The sequence below is a fragment of the Lissotriton helveticus genome, chromosome 2_1 (genome assembly GCF_964261635.1).
Source record: "Lissotriton helveticus chromosome 2_1, aLisHel1.1, whole genome shotgun sequence".
Taxonomy (NCBI): domain Eukaryota; kingdom Metazoa; phylum Chordata; class Amphibia; order Caudata; family Salamandridae; genus Lissotriton; species Lissotriton helveticus.
This window is the reverse complement of record NC_136059.1, coordinates 788,558,660-788,581,120: the sequence shown is the minus strand read 5'-3', so window position 1 is coordinate 788,581,120 and position 22,461 is coordinate 788,558,660. Positions and strand designations below refer to the sequence as shown.

Genomic DNA, 22,461 nt, shown 5'->3' with positions numbered 1-22,461 from the left:
AGTTTTTGTCTGTCTGAAACATGGTAAAATGATTACATGAGAAATAATTTTGAGGCAACATTGAGCAATATTTTGTGCTTCCTAAACAAACTTTAGCTCAGAATACGTAACCCTAGTCTTCCACTTTACTGTTGAATGTTTTGCATTTAGAATGTACATAGGTCTACTTATGTAGCAGTCACTAAGAAGCATTAAGGTAATGAGAGGAAACTTCCTTTTTTCAGGCTTGATTGAGTTCGCTTAATCAATCTGAGTTTGACCAGTCAAGTACCTAACTGGAGCTATGGCTTCTCAAGGATGTGATTAAGAATGATAAAATGTTGCCTTCAGACTTGGTTCATTTGCTACCATTTTTGGAAGCATTTGTTTTGAATAAATTCACTAAATTTTGAATACCAATCGTTTGGTGGGTGTGTAGACTTTTTAATGACATAGAGGCATTCAGCAACCAAACCAGTCCATCAGGCTCCTTGTGCAGGTTCCAATACTGTTTGCATTTATGTTGTCACGTGGATAGATTTGTATGCAATTAACAATAGGAAACCGACCAAAATTCATCCTAGTTATCATAGTGGCATAATAACTCAGGTTGTCGACTGCCTAAACGTTGAATTAAAAGTTAGTGAGTGAAGGAAGAAAAGAGAACAAATAGAAAGGAGGACGAGAAATATTTGGTTTGATAGAGAATATATAAGATTAAAGCAAAAAGTAAGGAAATATGAGAGAGACCTTAAGAAAGAATAAGATCCAGAGGTAGAAAATAACCTGAAGAATGCCAAAAGAGAATATATAATAAGTTGTATTTGAAGAAAAAAGAATTCCACATGGAAATGCAAGGGATAACAAGATAGAGGTAATTGAAACAAAAAAACGTTAGGAAATTCTGGCAGTTAGTATGAGATGGAACAGGAAAGATCACTGGAAAAATGAGATGCTTAGTGGATGAAGAGGCCTGGGTCAGCCATTTAGAAGAAATATATGGGGATGGGAGGGAGAAGGTGTATGCTGAAGAAAGATTAATGGAAGGAGCAGAGATCATATCTGTTAAAAAGATTATGGAAATAATGCAGGCCTTAAAGAACTAAATCAGCAGGCCCAGATAACCTACTCGCGGTTACAATCAAAACAAGCGTAGACTGGTGTGCACATTTTCATTATGTGGTATGCTAAAGAATCCTAATAACAGGACTTTGTCCAGATAGCTTGAACGGAACATTAATAAGCCCACTTTATAAAGAAGCATTGGCAAAGCCAATCGGTCTCGCAAATGCAAGACCTAATGGCTTTGCCAATATTTTTTAGCCATGTTGTTCACCAGTGTGGCTGCTGTTCAGCATGGCTAAAAGTTAATGGGTTAAAGGGGAGTTGCGTGAAGGGGCATACAAGGGGGTGGAGTGTTATGGAGAGGTATGGAGTGGGGTACAGTGGTATAGAGTGGAATTGAGTGACGTGGAATGTCGTGGAGTGAATATAGTTCATAGAGTTGAATGGCATATAGTGGAGTAGAGTGTCGTAGAGTGGAGTGGCATACAGTGTCATGCAGTGGTGTAGAGCATAGTGGACTGACGTAGAGGGTGGTGCATAGAATGGTGCAGTGTAGATTGTTGCAGAGTAGAGTAAAAGTGGCGTAGAATGGAGTGGTTCAGTGTAGAGTTGAGTGGTAAAGTACAGAGGTGCTGAGTAGAGTGTTGTAGAGTGTAGTGGCATAGAGTAGAGGCAAAAATGCAGTGGAGTGCAGTGGTGTAGAATACATTAGAATGTCATGGAGTGATGCAGAGTGTAGTGACTTAGGGTGCAGTAGTGTGGCATAGAGCTATGTGGTGAAAAGTAGAGTGCAGTGGAATAGACTGCAGCAGCATAGAGTAGAGTGGTGCAGGGAGCAGTGGCATAGCGTACAATGGTGCAGAGTAGAATAGAATGGCATAGTGTCCAGTGACACAGAGCACAATGGTGTAGAGCATGGGTACTCACAAACCTTCTGTCGGGGGCCAAAATTAAAGTGTGGTTTGTGGCCGAGGGCCACACTGGTAGGGCTGGGGTAAGGGGAGCGAGGTCAGCGGGGGGCTGGGGGCGGGGCTAGAGTAAAAAAATTCTAACCCGTTTCAAAACATTAGACAATGCGACAATGCTGTATTTCAAAAGCAGATGTAACTACAAAGAGCACAGGCTTTTAGATTTATTTTTTCTTGACCGCTCAACCTGCCTTATGGATTTTTTTTAATTTAATTCTGTTTTTTCAGCAATAGTCGACAATAGATGGATTTATTAAAATGCCTTTTCCGAAAGCTGTTCCTACCTAAAAGTGAGAACGGGATAAGCTGCCAACTCTGAGTATATACTGGACATTTATGGCAGCAGTGTAGTTCATATTTAGCGGATATAGCCTAAAGATTTGCGAGGGATCTTGATATTTGAGTTTATTATAATAATTTTATGATGTGAATCTATATCATTCAGAAAAGGGAGCTTGCCCTTACCCTGGCCATCAGCATAACTTGCTACCTTGATAATATTTGTTAATATCAGCTAGCCATATTCTTTACGCAGAGCCAATATATGAAAGTGGGTCTGACTGCTTCAATGGCAATAGCATGCTGAGTTTCTAACATTTGCATCCAGCGGATCGATTCTTCATTATGGCAGTTGTGCTCAGTACCTTCATGTGACTGAAAAGGTCTGGATTTATAACCAGTGTACCCGGTTGTGACCATCATGGCTTTGGATATGTTGCTTTGCCCGAGAGTGCCAATCCAGGAAGGAGACTCTCCAGATGCATAGACTGTAGTCTTTGTGGTGGTATCAAAGACACAGGGTGGTAGGAATTTGATAGCGTGGGACCTTGCTGTACTCTGCAGAGAATACTGAGATGTCCAAGTCGCTCATTGATTCTGTTGTCAATTGTGTAGTTATTTTGTTCTCAGAATTTCATTTTTGTGGTCACACGACACTGTTGCTGACAGTGTCTTTACAATACTATGCAGAGTCAACCCTTCCTCACGACTGCATGGCTTTCTTGTAAATCTCTTTACCCTGCTTTGTATTCGAGGCTTTCCTCCCAATTCTGATTTTGTCCCTCCCCAGGAGCATAGCATATTTACCCTTGCTTTTGATTGGCTAAGTTGTAGCCTTCCACTGTTGACACTGTGGAACATTTTTCAGTTTTTTTATTTTTTTATTTAATTGCTTGCTTAGCATTCTGTATTAGTACGTCTTGGTTTTCAGAACGTGTGTGCACTCTTTTCTTTGACCCTTAAAGTCTCACCCCATCTCTCACCTCCTTTCTTCCATCCTCACTCACCATACTCGCTGGCAGCATGCCAGGAGCCGGAAGGCGACCTTGTTGATGCTCTGAATGTTCTGGTCATCCCATCTCTCCCCTAACATCCTCTCAGCCGATGCTCCTTAGCGGTGTCAGGTGCCTGATGGCACCCTTTGCAATGCCCTCGGAGTTGCCTAGTTGCACGATCCAGTCGTCTTCACGGTGGTAGACGCTACTGGATTTGTCCCTGCTGAGGCTTTTAAACTCTTCTGGCATTTGCAAACCCAGTAGCAGTGGCCAACGTGTGTTGTGTCATCTCATTGCGGCAACACATTTGACAAGGCAATACACATAAATAAATAAATAAGGCAGTGGCCATCTTGAAAGTATAGAAAGTAGTATTTTCATTGCTTTCTATACTTTTAACATGGCAAAGCTAATTGCATCGCTCACCCGACGCTGGCTAAGCAAGTCCGATTGGCTTTATCAATGCTTGTTATTTATATTTTGTGTCCAGTGTGTTTTTTTGCTTTTTTTTTGCATCAGTCTCTAAATCCGAATGAAATCCATCATCATGTTATCAATAGTGTGACATCTTTACACCAGCCTGCTTATAGTGAAGTGAATACTGGCAATGGAGAGGGCATGGGCCCGGAGGATGGGGGTGATTTGGTACTGGAGAGGATGGGGGTGGGTAAAGAGGAAGGTATGATATTTTGGTCAATGGTCTGCACTTTTCGCATGTCAGTAATATTTTAGAAAAATGGTAAAATGGTTTTGACTGCCATTTGACTTTTTTTTTAATTAATATGCTCTTTGAACTAGCTCCACTAAATGTATTAATGTGTTGCAATGGCATAAATACTTTAGGGTCCTCAACATTGACCACTCCTGTGATTATCTTGCAACTGATAACTCACACTTTTCTGTTTTACCGTTCACCAAAAAAGGGCCTGTCTTTCTCTAATACCTTATCAAGAACGTGCAGTGCCCTCTCTGCGAGGCAGGATTGAGGCTCACTGACTAAGCCGGATGAGAACTAGTCCTCTGCGGGTTTCATGTAGCACACTGTGTGTGCGGTGTTAGGCTCCACTGGTGAAATGTTGCTTTCTTAATCCTGATCCCAGGAGGACCGGAGCAGGCGCTTACCCAAGCAGCCCCCGCCAAGGATGAGCAGCCAGAGAGCAGGCTCCCGCCATATCTAATTTAAGCTGTAATGATTGATGGCAGACGAGGGGCACCCGAGATGGCTGGCGCTGGTTCGGCCTTAGTGGCAGCAGTTTGGTATTTACTCAACCAAAAAGATATATTGTTTTGTTTCTTCGCGAATTAGGTTTTTAATGGAAATGCTGTCAGTCACTGAAGCAAGTGCAGCGGCCTGGACCATGAACAGTGTTAACTCCTGAATGCCAAGGCTCACTGTGGCTGCCACATGTGGGCTGGAGGGAGCCTGGTGCACAGATGGGATACAAACTGGAAGTCGCATGAAAAGACGGGCTTAACAACAAACATCCGTGTCAGGGTCCGAGCATCCAGCATCATTTGCTATTTTAAGCAAAGTAGAAAATGTTTTCACTTATATGCCTGACTTCAAAGTCTCGGCGTGTCATCTTCCTTTATTTAACGCATTCTAAGCCTTGGGATGTTCCGAGTATATCAGATACACGTCAGCTTTAGATCGGTGCCTTTTCCTGACCCAGTGTTACTCGTTAAGAGAGACTTGTAGCCGGCCTGTGGTCATGTAATATTTGAACGGTGCGCTGCCTGGCACCCTAAAGCTGGCATGAGTCCCTTGATAAAGTAGTAGATAACTATATCAATTTAGGTAGTTGATTGACTTCTCTGTTTTCCATGCGGCAGTAGTACCCGCTTACTCACCCTCTCAACAGCCGGTGCTCTAGTAGACAGAACCTCCTGCAGCATGGGTATAGTGACAGGGCCCTGCAATGGAAGTCCTGCTTTCAGTCCAACCTAACTCAATCGGATGGAGTCCGCAAGTTGCAGCAAAGGCCCTGCTGGCATGAAGTAGCCCACGCCTCATTACCATCCCTGTTCTTTTCAACTTCCACATGGATGTAATAGTTGCCCTTATTTATAAATGTGATAGGCTTCTCCAATCTCTCAATAACTGAACAAACGGAAGGACTTTGTCAGGTTCAGAATATTACTACAACATATTCAGGTGGATTTGTGGTTAGCTATTCCAATGAGCAAGCCACACTGTGCCTTCTGCTAAGGCTTGCTGGTTAGATGCCCCAACCTTTCACCCAACAAGGTGAAACTTAAATTTAAGGCTTGGCCATCTTGGTAGCAGCATGCATGGTTAATGGCCCTTGTGAATCTATTGTCATACCAAAATATCTGACGGAAAGTGCTCAGAAGCTGCTGCCAGTGGGTTGTAGATTGTATAAAAACACTAATTGCATTGTTAAATTAAAAAAACAGACTACTAAAAATTGCAGTTAGTATGTCCAACCAACCAAGCCTAATAATTTACTCGTATTCTGCCTACGGCACGCCTGGGGAGGCGAGAGGCTCTTGACGCAGAATTTTGTGCAAAATGTACAAAGTCTTACATCAGAAAATGGAACCATGTATTCAGTAGCTTTCCCATATACAGGCATTGGAATGTTTTAAAGGCGTTCCGCTTGTCCTTATGTTGCAAGTAGAAAGGGAACAGTATTTTTACACAGTAATTTCGACAAAGATCTGCTGTTGCCTGTGTTAAAATTGAATGTTCTCCCACAAACTGCTAGTACCCTATGAGTAAAGCGCGGGTCTGCTCAGTGCAGTGGTTTCTTGCTGGTGATGATGGCCTCATGATATTCCTCCTATTTCTTGGGCATTGTGATGTTATCATGCAGCAACCTATAAAGCCAACTTTGTTAAAAAATGTTAACTGACAGGAAATCCCATTTTTTTCTTCGGTAAGGCCAAATCAGCAAAATTCTTTGTATGCTATTTGTAAAAGAAAGGTGTAATGTAGTAGAAAAATGTCATGTATGAGCAGGCGTTTTTTAGGCTGCAATGAATTACAGCTCTTTAAATGGGTGTAATATGAATGTAGTTTTTATTAACATGTAAATTAATTAACTAACACGATTTCTGTGAATACAGTGATGTGTCTATAGGAAATGTATTTAACGTGTCTTTTAATAAGAAAATAAAAAAAAAGCAGAAAACAAACAATATACAGTGTGCCACAGTGGCCTACTTCGCTCTCAAGAAAACTTTTAAAAAAATACAAAGAAAGGGCATTGCAGGCAATAATAACAGAACGCCGTGTATGTGGATGGGCGCCATTCTCTTTAATGCGCTGGCTGCATTTCAGGCACTGTGCAGTACATTCAGCAATGGATAAATATCTCTCCCCCTCCCCTTGCAGGTGTCCAGCAGCGTTGCAGAGCACTTGGCCCACTCCTTGCAAGACTGTTCCAACATCCAGGAAATCTTTCAGACGCTCTACTCCCATGGCTCGGCCATCTCTGAAAGCAAAATCCGCGAGTTTGAAGTGGAAACCGAAAGATTAAATAGGTAGGACAAAGACACAGATGAATGCAGCACTGCGGGGGATGTAGAGAGATGCCAAGTGTTCATTGACATCTACGTGTATGAAATGAGTCATTTTTGTATAACTTCTGTATAATTTATGTGTACAAAGCTGGGCTGGGCTAGGATAGAAATAGGCACGGGCACCAAAATAACAAGCATTGCCAAAGCCAATAGGTCTTGCCTTTGTACGAGCTATTGGCTTTTTCAATGTTTTTTCGGCCATGTTTTTCAGCAGCATTGCTTTGGTGTATCTTTGAAAGATATAAAAATAGTGCTGCGACACGGCCAGCGTTGACCACGTCAGGCCCGGCTCCAGGAATTTTTATTTGGGTGGGCCAAGGGTGCATTTGGGTGGGCCACTGCAGGCTTGAGTTGTCGCATATATGTCTAGGCAGGCCTGCTTCCGGGCCCTCCTTTATCTCTTCTTAGTCTTACAAGGCCCAGTAAAACGCACTCTTTTCCAAATCTCTTTTTAATGTTATGACTCTCAAATAGTGTTTTTTCCATGTAATGTTCCTTTGATGGGAAGAGGAGGTTTCTGAGGTGGGAGTATCAGGCAAGTGACACCCCTCGGGCTCCCTCTGTGCGAGCCTTCAGGGAGAATCCCTCTTCATTACTACCTCCACCTGACCCTGGCCTCTGCAACACACTCCCTTACAGGCTTGATTATCCACTACTCCTCTCCAGTGCACCTTATCTCACAGCTGACCTTGGGCCCCAGCCCCATATCAGGAACCATCGGGCTGCACTTTTATTTTTCCTAGTAAAAACATTAGTAAAATCACTTTCATACTTAAAACATTGAATATAGCAGTAAATATAATTAGCATGTACTTTAAAGTATGTTCCACGGTAGCCCTTATGACCAGACTGCTAATTAAATAAACAAAAACGGAAAGGACATGACAGGGCCGGCTCAGCGCTGATGCGAAAGTCTTTTTTGGCGCCGCACCAATAACCTCTTTCTCCGTAAATACCTTTACTACCACCTTCCAACTGTGCCCCTCATCCCTCCATGGTCCCCCTATTGACCTCTTCCTCGGATTCCCTCACTGCCACCCTCCACCAGTGCCCCTCATCTCTCCATAGCCCCCCCCTATTGACCTCCTCATCGGATTCCCTCACTGCCACCCTCCACCAGTGCCCCTCATCGGCCCCCTATTGACCTCTTCCTCGGATTCCCTCACTGCCACACGCCACAAGTGCCCCTCATCACCCCATAGCCCCTCCCCCTTATGACCTCCTCCTCGGATTCCCTCACTGCCACCCTCCACCAGTGCTCCTCATCTCTCAGTAGCCCCTCCTCCTTGTTACCTCCTCCTCAGACTCCCTCACTACCCCCTCCAACAGTGCCCCTCATCTCTCCGTAACCCCCCCCTATTGAACTCCTCATCGGACTCCCTCACTACCACCCTCCACCAGTGCCCCTAATCTCTCCATAGACCCCCCTATTGGCCTCCTCCTCGGATTCCCTCACTGCCACACTCCACCAGTACCCCTCATCTCTCTGTAGCCCCTCCCCCTCATGACCTCTTCCTCAGATTCCCTCACTGCTATCCTCCAACAGTACCCCTCATCGCTCCATAGCCCCTCCCACTACCTCCTCTTCGGATTCCCTCGCTGCCACCCTCCACCAGTGCCCCTCATCTTTACGTAGCCCCTCGCTCATATGCATTTCATTTGTTGTATAGCGCTACTCATATCAGTGTAGTGTGTCAGTACTTTACACCACGCACGCATTAAACAGAAACAATGAATCATACAAGTATGTAAATCAGTCTACAGGGAATGTCACATAAGTCAATGAGGATTACAAGGTGTAGGAATCATATGTCATCCATACTGGTGGGCAGTATATTTTAAGAGGGTTTGGTCTGGGGAAACACAACCTTAGGATTTAAAGAGTATTGGGGTCAGCTTTACTGATAAAAATGTATAACTGCCCAAACATACTCATTTTAGCAACATCAGAATAATGAAAGACTGGGGAAGTTCTAACTATATCACAAAATAAAAAATGAAGTTCTAACTATACCATTCATGTTTGTATGCAGCTCTTTGGTGATAGTTCATTGGTCACTGTCCTATGTTAGGATTGTAACTTCTGAACTGCAAATAACACAAGAATCTCTGTGACAAAGGCAGTAACCCACTGAGCTATCCACATAAAATACAGTTCATCTGCATTTAAAAACTACTAACAGACAAATTATTGCTCTCCAGCAGGATCATTAATCACCAACGTTATCTGGGCATTTTGTATTGTCTTATTGTTGTCCTGCATTGGCCATGATAATGATAAAAACTGTTCAAATGAAGCACACACTTAGTATGTGTCCTGCTGGGCCTGTGCAGATTTTAAAAAGAAAATAATGTAGTAACACATTCTGTTACCTACTCCATTACTCAAACTTTGTGTCACAGCCTGATGTGATATGGCGCTGCAGGGGTTAGGAAACGTGACTAGGAATAAACAAACTTCTTTTCTCCTGCATAGCATAGAAAAAGAAATATCAAGGCAGCAGGACAGTAGGCAAAGGTTACCAAAGGTTACCGTTGTCAAAGAAAGGCTTTGTCGCCTTTCGCCATGCAGAGATGAAGGGGTGAGAAAATGAACAAAGCCTCCTTAACATGTAAATGGTCTTTAAAGACCTGTGAAGTACTCGGTGCGGCTGTGAGAATCTCAAACACTCTCTGTGTGTGTGTGTGCGACCTGGAAGCTTTCTCGGCCCGGGCTGACACACACGACCTGTACGTTGCACACCTGCCTTCAAGCCCTCACTGCTGAGGGCCAAGGCTTCTGTTTGGGTAGGCCTGGCCCACCCGGCCCACCCGCTAGAACAGGGCCTGGACCACGTTATAGTGTTTTTTTAAAGGACATTGAGGACTGAGCGAAAAGCAGAATGAAGTGGGAGTGAGAGAGGGATGTGGGAAAGAGCAGGGAAAATGGGACACCAGGAAATGAAGGGGCGTGAGAATATGGGAAAGAGGGCAGAGAGGAGAGGGACAGGGTAAAACTGAGGGTAAACGTTGGCAAAGAGTATAGGAAAGGAAGTACACAGGTAGCGAGAACTATAACAATATACAGGGGCGACCCTGTAAGTCTTAAGAACCAGGGTGATAATACTATATCAAAAACAAAGGGTCACTCTGGAGAGACAAAAATGAGTAAGAAATAGAGGTTATAAACATCTATCAGTCCCTTTCCTTGGTGTAGGGCCCTGCGCTAATGGACCCATTTTGAGATTGACCAGATTATAATTTCGGAATTTCCATCCGAAGACCATTTTTTGGGTTTATGTTTTGCGATTGTCATTTTTCTTTCACCCATCATGGAACTCCTTAGGTTGCTTTCTACTAAATGTCCTTGTGACGCATTGTCCTGATGATGGCCCTGGTCAAGTTTACCTTTGGGCTGAAACTTCGATTTTCTCTTATATAATACAGACTGTCTAATTCGGTTCAAGTTGCAACCGTACATCTGCAAGTGGACATGTGATTCTTTCATTTGACTATTAGACAGTAATTTGTCTGAGTTTCTGCAGCCTAATATTTTTTGTATTACGTATTATTTTGTCTTGATTGCACCAGAACTCCTTGATCGTGTGGAGTACTGTTTGATTCTTTTACTTTGAATTATTGTAGTAATATCTTTGTCTATTTAAATATTTTCTCTGTTTGCAATTTGCCATTGTGTGTGTGAAGTAATTTTATAAGAGAATATTGTTCTTTGTATTTATACATAACATAATTTTTGATTTACCTTGGGTTGGTTCTCTATTTCTTACTCATTTTTGTCTCTCTCAAGTGAACCTTAGTTTTTGATATAGTACAGGTAGAGAGAAAGCACAAGAGGGCAGATAGGACGCAAAGGTTTGGGCGGGTGGAAAACAATATTGCCTGATTGAATGCCATAGTGGGGAAAGAGAGATGGCTAAAAAGGAGAGTTAGATGGAAAAAAGGAGGGGGCAGCAGATGTATAAGGATTCGAGTATAGAGGAGGCAATCGGGAGAAGAGGCAAAAGAAGGGAGGGAAGTAAAAGAAGCTGAAAACATTGGACTGTTCTGAAGAAGTGAAAATGCAGATTGCTCACAAAAGGCAGAGAAGGGGCAAAAGAGGCACAGCGTTGGCAAACGGAAGTAGGTTGTGCAAATGGGGGTAGGATGAGCAATAGGCACAGAGGGTGGGGGCCGTCAGAAGAAAAAGAGGGCAAAGAGAAGGCTACTTCGGGAAAGAGATAAGAAAGAATAGCGGAGGACGAGAAGATTGAAGGAATATGAGATCCAAATAAATAGTATATGGTAAATGGTACAGGGTACAGATCCAACCAACTACCGCCAAAGTAGGAGCCAACAACAAGAGCACAGGACAAGAGCGCACAAAGAGGCGCAACTTTCACAACTCACGTTCTGTCACACAGAGGTTTCACTCACACACGGGTACACAGTTCACTCTTACGGTGAATGGCTATTTCATACACACAGGTGTACGGTTTACTGCACACATGAACACTATTCACTTATAGGTGTTCAGAGGCCACGCCCCTTTTTACAACACTCTTCAACGCAGCTCTGTGGCACTTACTGAAGGTACCTGGTGGGCTAGTTGGCCCCCAGGGGACTTCAGGATTGAAGAGGAATTAATTCTCCAATTTAAAACGCGCCACAGGCTGTGTGTTTGCACACATATCACCTCAGGCCCTGCCCCTTACCTTCACCACTGTGCAAACTCGCCCGTGGCGCGTTTTTAGTTGGGAGATTAAGTTCCTTTGAATCCTGAGGGTCCCTGGGGTCTAATTAGCCCACCAGGTACCTCCAGTAAGCGCCACAAGGCTGCGTTGCAGAGAGGTGTAAAAAGGGGCGTGGCCTGTAGCACCTCTCTGCAACGCAGCCCTGTGGCGCTTACTGGAGGTACCTGGTGGGCTAGTTGGCCCCCAGGGACCCCTAGTATTGAAGGGGAATTAAATCCCCAATTTAAAACGCCCTACAGGGCACGTTTGCAGTGTGTGTTTGTCAGGGGGCGGGGCCTGGGGACGATCGCGTCTTTTTAAAGGGACCCCATGCCCCAGGACATTAAATTAAAATAAAAAAAAATATTTATGGGAAGGGGGCCGCGTGGCCTCCCTCCCCCGGCCAATTCCGGGCCCCGGGGACACCCCATCCCCCGGGGCAGGGGGATGGGGTGTCCCTGGGGCCTTATGGATGGGGGCTGCGTAGCCCCCCTCCTCAGGCCACTTAAGGCCCCGGGGACCCATCCCCCGGGGACAGCCATTGTTTTATTATTATTATTTTTTCTTAATGGGGAGTGGGCCGCACGGCCCACCTCCTGGGCCACTTATTGCCCCGGGGACCCCATTCCCTGGGGCCTGGCCTCCTGTTGGTGGCCGTGAGGGGTCCCCAATCCCCCCATGGTCCCAGACGGCTCCCCGCCTCCTGCGGGAGCCGGCATTGCTTTTCCACATGGGGAGCAGCTAACATGCTGCTCCCCATGTGGAGGATATTTTATTTTAAAAAAAAGCCCCAGGGGTGGCAGTTCCCGGGGCTGGGGGGACCTGAGAGCCCCCCGCAACAAGTTTAAAAGAAGCCCCGGGGGTGGCGGTCCCCGGGGTTGGGGGTGCCTGAGAACCCCCCCACCTAATTTCAATAAGCCCCGGGGGTGGCGGTCCCCGGGGCTGCGGGGTCGGCTGTGAGCCCCGCGTATATTATAATAAAGCCCCGGGGAGTGGCGGAAGCCCGGGGCAGTGTGTGGGGGATTGGGCCTCCCCACACTTGTTTTCAGCATGCCCCTGAGATTTGGCCCCCCTGGGGGTTAATTAGCCTTGAAGTGCAGGAGCCCACACTTCGTTGTTTTTTTTTTTTAATGGGCAGGATCCGTGCATCCTGCTCGGATTTTGCTGATTTAAAAAAAAAAAGAATACTTTTCTGGGCCTTGGGGGTCCTTGTGGGACCCCCTGAACAGGCCTAGGGGTTCAGGGTGTTTCTACCGTGCCCCCTGTTTGCGTTTTGCGCCTTTTTTATAGGTTTCATGTGCCTCGGTTCTACCGAGGCAGAAGATGGCTGCCAACACTTCCTGATTTGGAGTGTTGACAGCCAATTAGCATGCAGCTCGTGCACTGCAAGGTCCGCTGATCCTCCGAGGCCATAGATATATGTACTTTTAAATGTAATTTTCTGAGGAACTACTTAACGGATTTACACCAAATAAGCAGAAGGCATGAGTCTGAAACGAGGACTGCAATTTTGTCAAATTTGGTGTAATACCGTTCAGCCGTTCGGGCTGTAGCCGCGATGAACGGTACCTATGGAAAAATTCATGGGGAAAACACGTATTGGGACCCCCCTTTTTTCTCGGCCCCTGCTTCACGAATCACCCTGAGACTTTCAGTATAGGAGCGGACCGGAGCGCCCCACCAGTTTTGAAAATGTCACGAAGATTCGTCAACCGGTGCCAAAGTTATTCCAAATAGAATGTTGCGGATTTTCGTATGGAAAATCGGTCCTAAATATATCTACCTACTGGCGACCGCCAGTAGGTAATATATATATATGCAACACAAAAAGATGATGAACATTGTCAAACATTCACCTCCAGTTACAGATCTGGGTTAAATCCATTGTTTTCTGCTCACCATGCCATCCCAGTTTGGACCCAGCCATATGCAAACAGTCTTGACCCTGTGCCTCATTGGAACAGTCCAGCCCGAACTGCCAGGCCAGGTCCTCCCTGGAATGGAAACAAGCATCCTGGGACCGGTTTCGGAGTGTGGCATGGTGAACAAAAGAATGATGGATTTAACCCCGATCTCTTGACTGGGGTTGAGGGTTTGAAAAGTTTCAGTACTCCGTCCATCATCTTGTTGTGTTTGATATATGTAGATGCACCCTCAGCCACCATCTAAGAGCAGCAGGAGAAAGAACTGCGCGCGGCAGGAAGTGACAGCCCTTGCTGCCCTCAGAGCTCTCTGCAAAAACAACACTTGATGGACAGAATGCAGAACAATGTCATACATTCACCCCAGTACAGAGATCTGGGCCTAAATCCATCGTTTTTTTGCTAACCATGCAATTCCAGTTTGAACCCAGCCATATTCAAATCAGTCTTGCCCCTGTGCCCCATGGGAACAGTCCAGCCTGAACTGCCAAGCCAGGTCCTCCCTGGACTGGAAACAAGCATCCTAGGACCGGTTCGGGCTTTCAGCCCTCATCAGCCAGGATAGCTTGATTCCAGTGGCATGGAGAGCACGGGACTCACGTTTGAGCATACCCGTCCCACTCGGGGTGACAAATGCAAAAACAGTTGATGGACAGAATGCAGAACAATGTCATACATTCACCCCGGTACAGAGATCTGGGCCTAAATCCATAGTTTTTTTTGCTCACCATTCCATTCCAGTTTGAACCCAGCCATATGCAAATCAGTCTTGACCCTGTGCCCCATGGGAACAGTCCAGCCCGTACTGCCAAGCCAGGTTCTCCCTGAACTGGAAACAAGCATCCTAGGACCGGTGTTGGGCTTTCAGCCCTCATCAGCCAGGATAGCTTGATTCCAGTTGCATGGAGAGCACGGGACTCATGTCTGAGCATACCCGTCCCACTCGGGGTGACAAATGCAAAACACAACAGCATCTAATCTTGTCATTGGCACAGCAATATCAGATTACAAGCTCCTTGAATTCAAAGGCGTCTGAACACCTTCGGATGAGAAAGATCCTACCTAGGGTTATGGAGCAAGCCCTATACAAGATTTACAGATAAACTCGCATGCTCATGTTTTTCCTAAAACAAAATCACTCTTACCTGCATGAGGCAGAAGGGTAGCTTTCTACAAAGAGGTCAGTCAAAGCATTTCATAAAGCGCTATGATGCGATTAGTCCTGCCTGTGACATTTAAAAAAAAAAAGTAACCTTTTGTTTGGCTTCGCCAGTGTTGTTTTGTGGTGGGGAGTGGGGAAGAGCAAGCAATATCTTAAAAAAGAGCCAAAGACTTATTAATTGACAGGTTGCATTTTCTTCACGTAAAAATTGAAAAGCATCATTAATTGAGCCTACGCTGTTTCATCAAACCCTATCCATTTAAAGGGCGAGAAAATGGGTCCGCTAAATAAAGTTGAAATAAATTATTGCACCAGCAAAAAACAGACTGAAGTTTGTTCTTCACTTATCCTACTAGCTCAAATGACGCACATTATCATACGCCGCTGCCCATATGATGATGCAAGTGCATTAGCACTGTCATATCAACACATAAACAAAATAACAAAAACGATTTGGATAAGAAACCACAGGTCCAACTGCCTTGTTTTTTTTTTTTAACAATTTTTATTGTTTTACAGTAAAACCAGAAGGTCAGCACAGATATGAGCCAAATACAATAAGGTTCAGTTACATACCCCATCTGCATTAGTAATTATCCAAGACAATCAATGCTATTGCACATCGGCAGGTCTTCAATCTTCCGTCCTTCCAGCCATGGCATGGGTCACGGTTTATTGCTTCTCTACAGATTATACCCCACCATCCCAGATCCCATCCCAAACTATCTCCCTTATCCCCCCTCTCTCACCACCCTCCCAGGCGTGTCACGAAAGGGTCATCCACTACAGCTCCTGGGAGCTTATGTCATAAGTGGTCAGCCCATCGGGGTAAGTGAAAGCTACATGGGGTCATGCATCCCTCCTAAGGGCCAACTGCAGTTGTGGGCCGACAAGATACGGTGGGTTTAAATCTGACTATAGGTTAAACTATGGCTTCCCCATGATCATCCGCCGTTGCATCCTCAGCTTTGTCCTCCGGGGCTTTGAAAGCTAAAACTAGTCTTTCCCAAGCTCTCGCCCTCTCCAGTGCCTTCGCACTGCCCGTGCAACGTGCAAGTTGTAGCCTAATAACTCCCTCACAATCAACCCATTTCTCGAATTCTGCTTTCCACTTAGCTATACTAGGGCTCTTTTTCGCTTTCCAATGTGTGGCGATGGTTCATTTGGTTAACAGAAAACTCAAATCGATAAATTTGCTAGTGATTTTGTTCTTTGGGGTGTGGGGAAACCAATGCAGAATACAGTGCGTCATGGAGGGGTTTAAGTCCCTATCAGTGAGATCCGTCACCTCCTCCCAAAAGCTGTCAAGAAATGGACAGTCCCACAACATATGTTTAAAATCTGCCTTGTCTGCTGAACATCTTGGGCAGGACGCTGGCTGGGTCGTGAAATATCCATGTAAACGCTCTGGGGTAAGATATGCTCTGTGTAGGATGTGAAAGTGCACCAACTGGAATCTCGCATTTCTAGTACTTTTTCAGGCCCTCTCCACAATTGCACTCCATGCTCTATCCGGGATGTCCTTCCCTATGTCCGTTTCCCACTTGCGCTTCAGGGCTGTCAGGGAAGATAAGGATTCCAGTGTCACACGTCTATAGATACATGTCACTGCCTTAATGGTGCCCGCTGCCATCACCACATATTGGCACCCCATAGAAGTGTGTGGCTCTGTGAGGCCCATTCTCCAGTGTTTCCTGATGGCTGCTGTGAGGGCTGTATGTTGTAAGAAATCACCTCCTGCCAGGTCATAGCGGGCCCGTGGGTCGTTAAATGGGACCATGGCTCCCTCCTCATAGAGGTCTCCAACGGTCGTTAACCCCTGCTGCTACCAGGCCTCCACTCTCTGCCAGTTGCCCACATTTGGCAGGGCCCTGCACATCCTCAATGATATTTCCGGTGCATAGGGGCTCCTAATAGACACCTTCCGCAAGTATCTGTTCCAGCATTTCCGCGCCGTGGCGAACTCCAGCGTGAGGGATGTGGCCTCAATCGGGAGCCGTAATACTATGCGGGATAGCACCATCAGGGGTCCCCATATCTCTCTTGGCTCCTCCTCGCCCCTAGTGGCTCTTGCCACCCACTGTGTGAGACACTGAAATTGGGCTGCTAAATAATAAGTTTCATAGTCTGGGACCTCTAGGCCTCCTTCCGCTCGGGGTCGCATGAGTGTGGTGAGGGCTACCCTGCGCCTGCCATTACCCCACAAAAAAAAGTGATCATTGCCCTGAGCTGCTTGAAATAGGCTGCTGGCATCCAAACCGGCAATGCCCTGAAGAAGTGTAGTAGCCTCGGTAGGGTCACCATTTTGAGAAGCGCTACCCGGCCCGCCACAGATAGTGGCAGGGATCCCCAGAATTCAAAGTTAGCTTTGGCCCCCCTGATTGCCTTTCCAATGTTCCCCTCAAGAATATCCTCCTGTCCATGGTAGATAAGCGTACCCAGGTAGAGCAATCATCTGTTCTCCCATTTCATCCCCTCCGTGTTCTGCGGGTCCAGTCTATCTCTGCGCGTCGGGAAAAGACACGATTTCGAACAGTTAACCTTTAACCCGGCCACTTTGCTGAGAGCATGGAGCAGGTTTTTGACCCCCAGTAAGGCTGCACCCGAATCTCTAGGAACAGTAAAAGATCATCTGCATAGAGTGCAATATGATGGACTTGACCATATACGTCAAGCCCTCGGTACGCCCGTTCCGATCTAGCATGTGCTGCCAAGGGCTCCATCGCCAGAGCAAATTCCAATGGGGAGAGGGGGCATCCCTGCCTTGTGCCCCTGCACGCTTCTGAGATCACCCCCCATGTCCTGACCGTGGCTGTAGAGTCAGCATATAAGAGGGCTGTCCAATTCACAAAGTCGGGCCTAGTCCTATCTTTCGCATCACGTGGAACAGGCACGTCCACTCCAAGCTGTCAAAGGCTTTTTCAATGTCTATTGCAAAGATTGCGGCAGTGTCCTCATTGTAGGAATCTGCCTCCAGTATATGTAAAACTCTTTGGATATTGAGTGCCGTGTTTCTAGCGGGGATGAACCCGGATTGATCGGCGTGGATGAGGGTGGGCATGGTGGGGAGCAATCGGGTTGTCCGGATCCTGCTCAATATTTTATAGTCAAGATAGAGCATAGATAAAGGCCGATATGCCGTTCTGTCCCAAGGCTGTTTTCCCGGCTTCAATAGAGGAATAATGATCGCATTCCTGGTGGAGTCAGGTAACCTGCCAAGCCTCTTAGCCTTGTTATATAAACGCTTACGTTTGGGGGCAAGCAAGTCAGTGTAGGCAAGGTAAAATTCTACGGGCGGGCGGATGGGCTGCCGTAAGATTAAAGCACTCGTGGCGCGACCCCGCAGAGCTGACTCCTGGTAGGCTTGTATTCAATACCCGCCAGGTCTATCGTGCTTTTAATCTAGTTATTTTAGATTGTCATTGTTCTGCCTGTTATTTTAACCTTGCCGCATTGTGTGTTTTTTAAAAAGAAACTTTTAATTGTTCTTACTGGGGTCTTCTGCGGAGTCCAACCCTCCAGGTTTCCCTTGCTCCCGCCGTTTACCGGTTCAGCTGATTGGAGGGACAGGGGTGCGGGGTACTCGCTGCTGATTGGGCGGACGGGCTGCCAGTAGATTTAAACACCCAATGGTGCGGCCGTGCTGTGGATGCATGCAGCGGGCGTGCCTAAGGCAACCCCATCTGCGCTCGGAACGGGCTCAGGGCCAGTCCCCCTGGATCAATGAGCCCAGACATTCTAACTTATTCATCCAACGTGCTTAGAGGTCTGGACCCAGAAGGTTGAAACGCCCATTGCCCTAGTTTTTTGCCCAGTATAAGTCCGGGAGAGTCAGAAGAGGTTTGCGGTCAGTGTCACTGTTCCCTCCCTCAGATTTTGGCTCTTTCTAGCAACTTTCCTTTTAAAAAGGAGGGGAAACCTTTAAAGGATTGCGCAGGAGCCCATCTCAAGTGCCTACTGTTAAATGCCAGGTCTCTGGTTAAACATAGCCTTTATTCTTCGAAGAGCACCAGATTATGATGGCATTTATAACAGAGGCCTGGACTGACAACACCTCAGGTCCTGATATTGTGAAGCTCTGCCCACTAACTTTCTGTGCTATTCTCTGGACAGACCTGTAAGAAGAGGAGGCGGGTTGGCGGTTATATATCACAGCCGTCTTGAACCCACCTTCTCGATCGCCTCTAATCAAGCGTGCAAAGCATTGTCCATTAAGGTACGTCTTTCTCCCCCAGACACCTTTAAAGAAATGTTAATCTATCGTCCTCCAGGGAGTAGGAGTACATTTCTGGACTCGTTTGGAGCTCTTTTAGAGGAGGGGATGTGCGCGAAGTCCTTTACGGTCAAGGGAGATTTTAATTTTCACCTAGAGAATGTACTAGATCCAGACAATTTGAGAGTGGTGGAAATCATGAGTGGAGGGGGCTTAGAACAATGTTTACGTGGACCCTCACATGTTGCGGGACACACCTTGGATGGCATTTTCTCTAATAATAATGACCTGGCCATATCTGAAATTGTGTAGATTCCATGGTCAGACCACGCGGTCATTATCTTTATGCTCCGTCAAAACCCGCTAAATCGGTCTAATCACAAGCCCAGGGAGAGAATCTCCATCCGGGCCTGGAAAAACTAAGATAGCACGGAGATGGTGAATTTTCTGTCCTTGAATATGCCAACTTTTCCAGCAAATGTCGACACAGCAGGGGACCTGTACTCTTGGTGGATTAAGAACGCATGTGATAGATTTGCGCCAAGTAAGCTTATTACCCCCAGGAGAGCTCAGCCATCAGCACCGTGGTTCTCAGCGAAACTACAAGAGCATAAAACTGAGTGCAAAAGGCTTGAAAGGGTCTGGAGGAAAGGGTGCAGCATTAATAATAGAGAAAAATATAAAGAATGCCTCAGTAGTTACAAGAAATTAATCCTAGAGACTAAGAAAGCCTATTTCGCGGAGCAGATAAAGGATGCCAATTCATCCTCAAAAGAACTGTTTAGGACCATTGCCAATCTGACAGCCTACCAAATCCATTTCACATAGTAGCCCAGCACTTTGTGAATCACTTGCCTCTTTCTTCCAGAACAAGGTGGAGGCTATCTTCTCCTCCTTTACTAAGGGTCAAGGGGAGACAGGAGAGGAGGCAGCCAGCTGGGTTCCAGGGTTGATGTCAGGGACTGACAGACTGGAGGGTTTTAATACGCTTCAGGTCTCTGAGGTTACAAACCTGCTGCGGGCATTGCAGTCCGGGTCACCAATGGACCCCTGCCCAGCTGCGGTATTAAAAAACATTCCTGAGAGATCCCAATAACTATAGACCCATATCTCTTCTCCCGCTGCCGGCCAAGTTGCTGGAGAAAGCCATTAACAGGCAGCTCAGCGCTTTCTTTCAAAGCACTAATGCGCTTGACCCCATGCAGTTTGGGTTTCCTGCAGGGCATAGTACGGAGCTGGCCCTGATCAAAGCCACTGAGGAGGTTAGAGAAGCGGTTGATCAGGGAGGTGTTGCCGTCCTGATCCTGCTGGATCTGTCTGCGGCCTTTGATACGGTCCATCACCATGTGTTGATGGACTGTTTGTCGAAGGCAGGCGTGGAGGGGAGGGCTTGGCACCTCCTGAAATCTTTCTTGGCGGACAGAGTACAAACAGTTGAGATGGGGCAGGACAAATCCAAGCCGTTTACCCTCCCATGTGGGGTGCCGCAAGGTTCCTCCTTGAGCCCAATGCTCTTTAATGTCTATATCAGGCCGTTGGCGGCATTGATAAGGTCCTTCGAGCTGCAATTAACATCTTATGCAGATGACACACAAATTGTGTTGTCCATTCAACGAGGGACTAAAGACATGATGGCCTTAAGATATCATGATTGCCTGAACAGTATCTCTGGTTGGATGGCCTCTAATTGCCTGAAATTGAATGCAGGCAAGACCAAGGTCATTATATTTGGGAATAATCCACACATCTGGTCTCCTGACATGTGGTCGGAGGGTATGGGGAACCTCCCAGCTCCTGTAGACAAAGCCAAAAACTTGGGTGTGATCCTGGATCACAAACTCGATTTTGGGGACCAGGTCAGCGGAGTGGTATCTACCTGTTTCTACCTCATTGGGATTTTGAGAAAAATCAAATTTCTCCTTCCAGCAGATGGTTTCAGGACAGAGGTCTCAGCCCTCATCCTGTCCCGCCTCGATTACTGTACCACAGTACAAAAAAACTGGAGAAAAAAATCTGGTCAGACTACAGACAGTACAAAACACAGCGGCACGACTGCTAATTGGGATACCTAGGTTTACCTCTGCCGTAGATAGAATCCGGCAACTGCACTGGCTACCGGTTATAAAACTAGCACAATTCAAGGCACTGTGCACGGTTTTTAAGACGCTGAGTGCCACTGGCCCGGATTTTCTGACTAAGTGCTTTGAATGGTATGTTCCGGGCAGAGAGCTGCCTTCCAACGATGGAGGGCTAGTAGCCGTTCCCCGAAAACAGAAGGTCAGTTGGGGAGGCAAGAGTTTCTCCTATGGTGCGGCCTGCCAGTAAATCTGAGGAAGGCCTCAGAACTCCTTTCCTTTAGAAAGGGGCTGAAGACTTAACGGTTTAGACAGCCCGCTTACAGTGAGTCAGTGTGTAGCGCCAGGACACCCATGGGTAGAATGCGTTTTTTAAGCTTTGCTAACATAACATAGCATAACTGGAAAGCCATCTGTGCCTGGGGTTTTGTTACGGGCCATACTTTTGATGGCTACCCTTACCTCCCTTACCTCGATCTCTCAACTCAATAACTTTGCCACATCTTCATCTAGCACCGGTAGGTCAGTGTTCCGTGTGAACTCCTGCAGTTCTGCTTGTTAAGCAAGAAAAAAAACGCTATAGTTGAGCATTGGGAAGGGAGAAGAAATAGTACCTCAGTCACGTCAGGAGCAGAGGACAGGCACTGATTAAGTTGTATCAACCTGTGCTTGATCCGTGCTCCACAGCAAACATCGGAAGTGATGTTTCGGCTGGACTAAGCAAATAGGTACGCTGCAAAGAAAAGTGATACTGAAGCTCATAAATTGTAAGCAATGGGAGGGCTTAAGCCTTTTTTTGTAAACAATAGTGCCTCACAAGCGAGATGCATGCGCTTGCTCATGCTCTCATAGGCTCGACCCTAAAAATGGCCTTTATTAGCAAGTCAGATGGTTAATAAAGTGTCCTACATTTGCAAATCAGGAACTTGTAAAGACATGCTTCATATGTGTTATGCAAGTTATCGGGAACCACATTCACTTGTAATTATTGCAAACAATCTTTGTGGAAATTTGTGGTAAATGAACAGTAAAAACTGGCCCACCAGACCTTTAAACGGACTCCCAAACCACCCCAACAAAACGGTACACACACTGACCTGACAGACCAGCCCTTATGTCATTGCCAGAAAGTCCAATAGGCCACTTTGACCGTGTATGTGGATATCGTAAGTAATGCATATTGTGCACAAGTTGAGTAATACCCTAATTCTTGTCAAGTTCCTTTTCTCTCTTTAACTGATATTTTCCACTATGAGTAAGCTACAAACTGGAGGGACTGAAGCGTAATACTGACATGAAATTAATTCAACATTGCATACGCTTCTAAACGTACCAAAAATGCAGAATACATTTAATTTTTAACCTCACCTGTTCGAGAATGGTGGCCGTATATGCTAATTATTCAATCAATCAATCAATCAATCATATCATTTGTAAAGCACACTACTCACCCATGAGGGTCTCAAGGCGCTGGGGTGGGGAATGCTGCTACTGCTCGAAAAGCCAGGTCTTGAGGAGTTTTCTGAAGGTCAGCAGGTCTTGGGTCTG

General features: G+C 46.2%; 1 protein-coding gene across 3 annotated transcripts in view; it reads left to right on the top strand.

Moving 5' to 3' along the window:
* Window positions 1-22,461, top strand: part of MCC (MCC regulator of Wnt signaling pathway) — a 1,512,525-nt gene that overhangs the window by 1,168,427 nt on the left and 321,637 nt on the right. For all 3 annotated transcript variants that reach the window (XM_078675515.1, XM_078675517.1, XM_078675516.1), the window contains one exon: window positions 6,645-6,793. In XM_078675515.1, coding sequence (XP_078531641.1) covers window positions 6,645-6,793 — 149 coding nt within the window. The remainder of the gene's footprint in view (window positions 1-6,644; window positions 6,794-22,461) is intronic.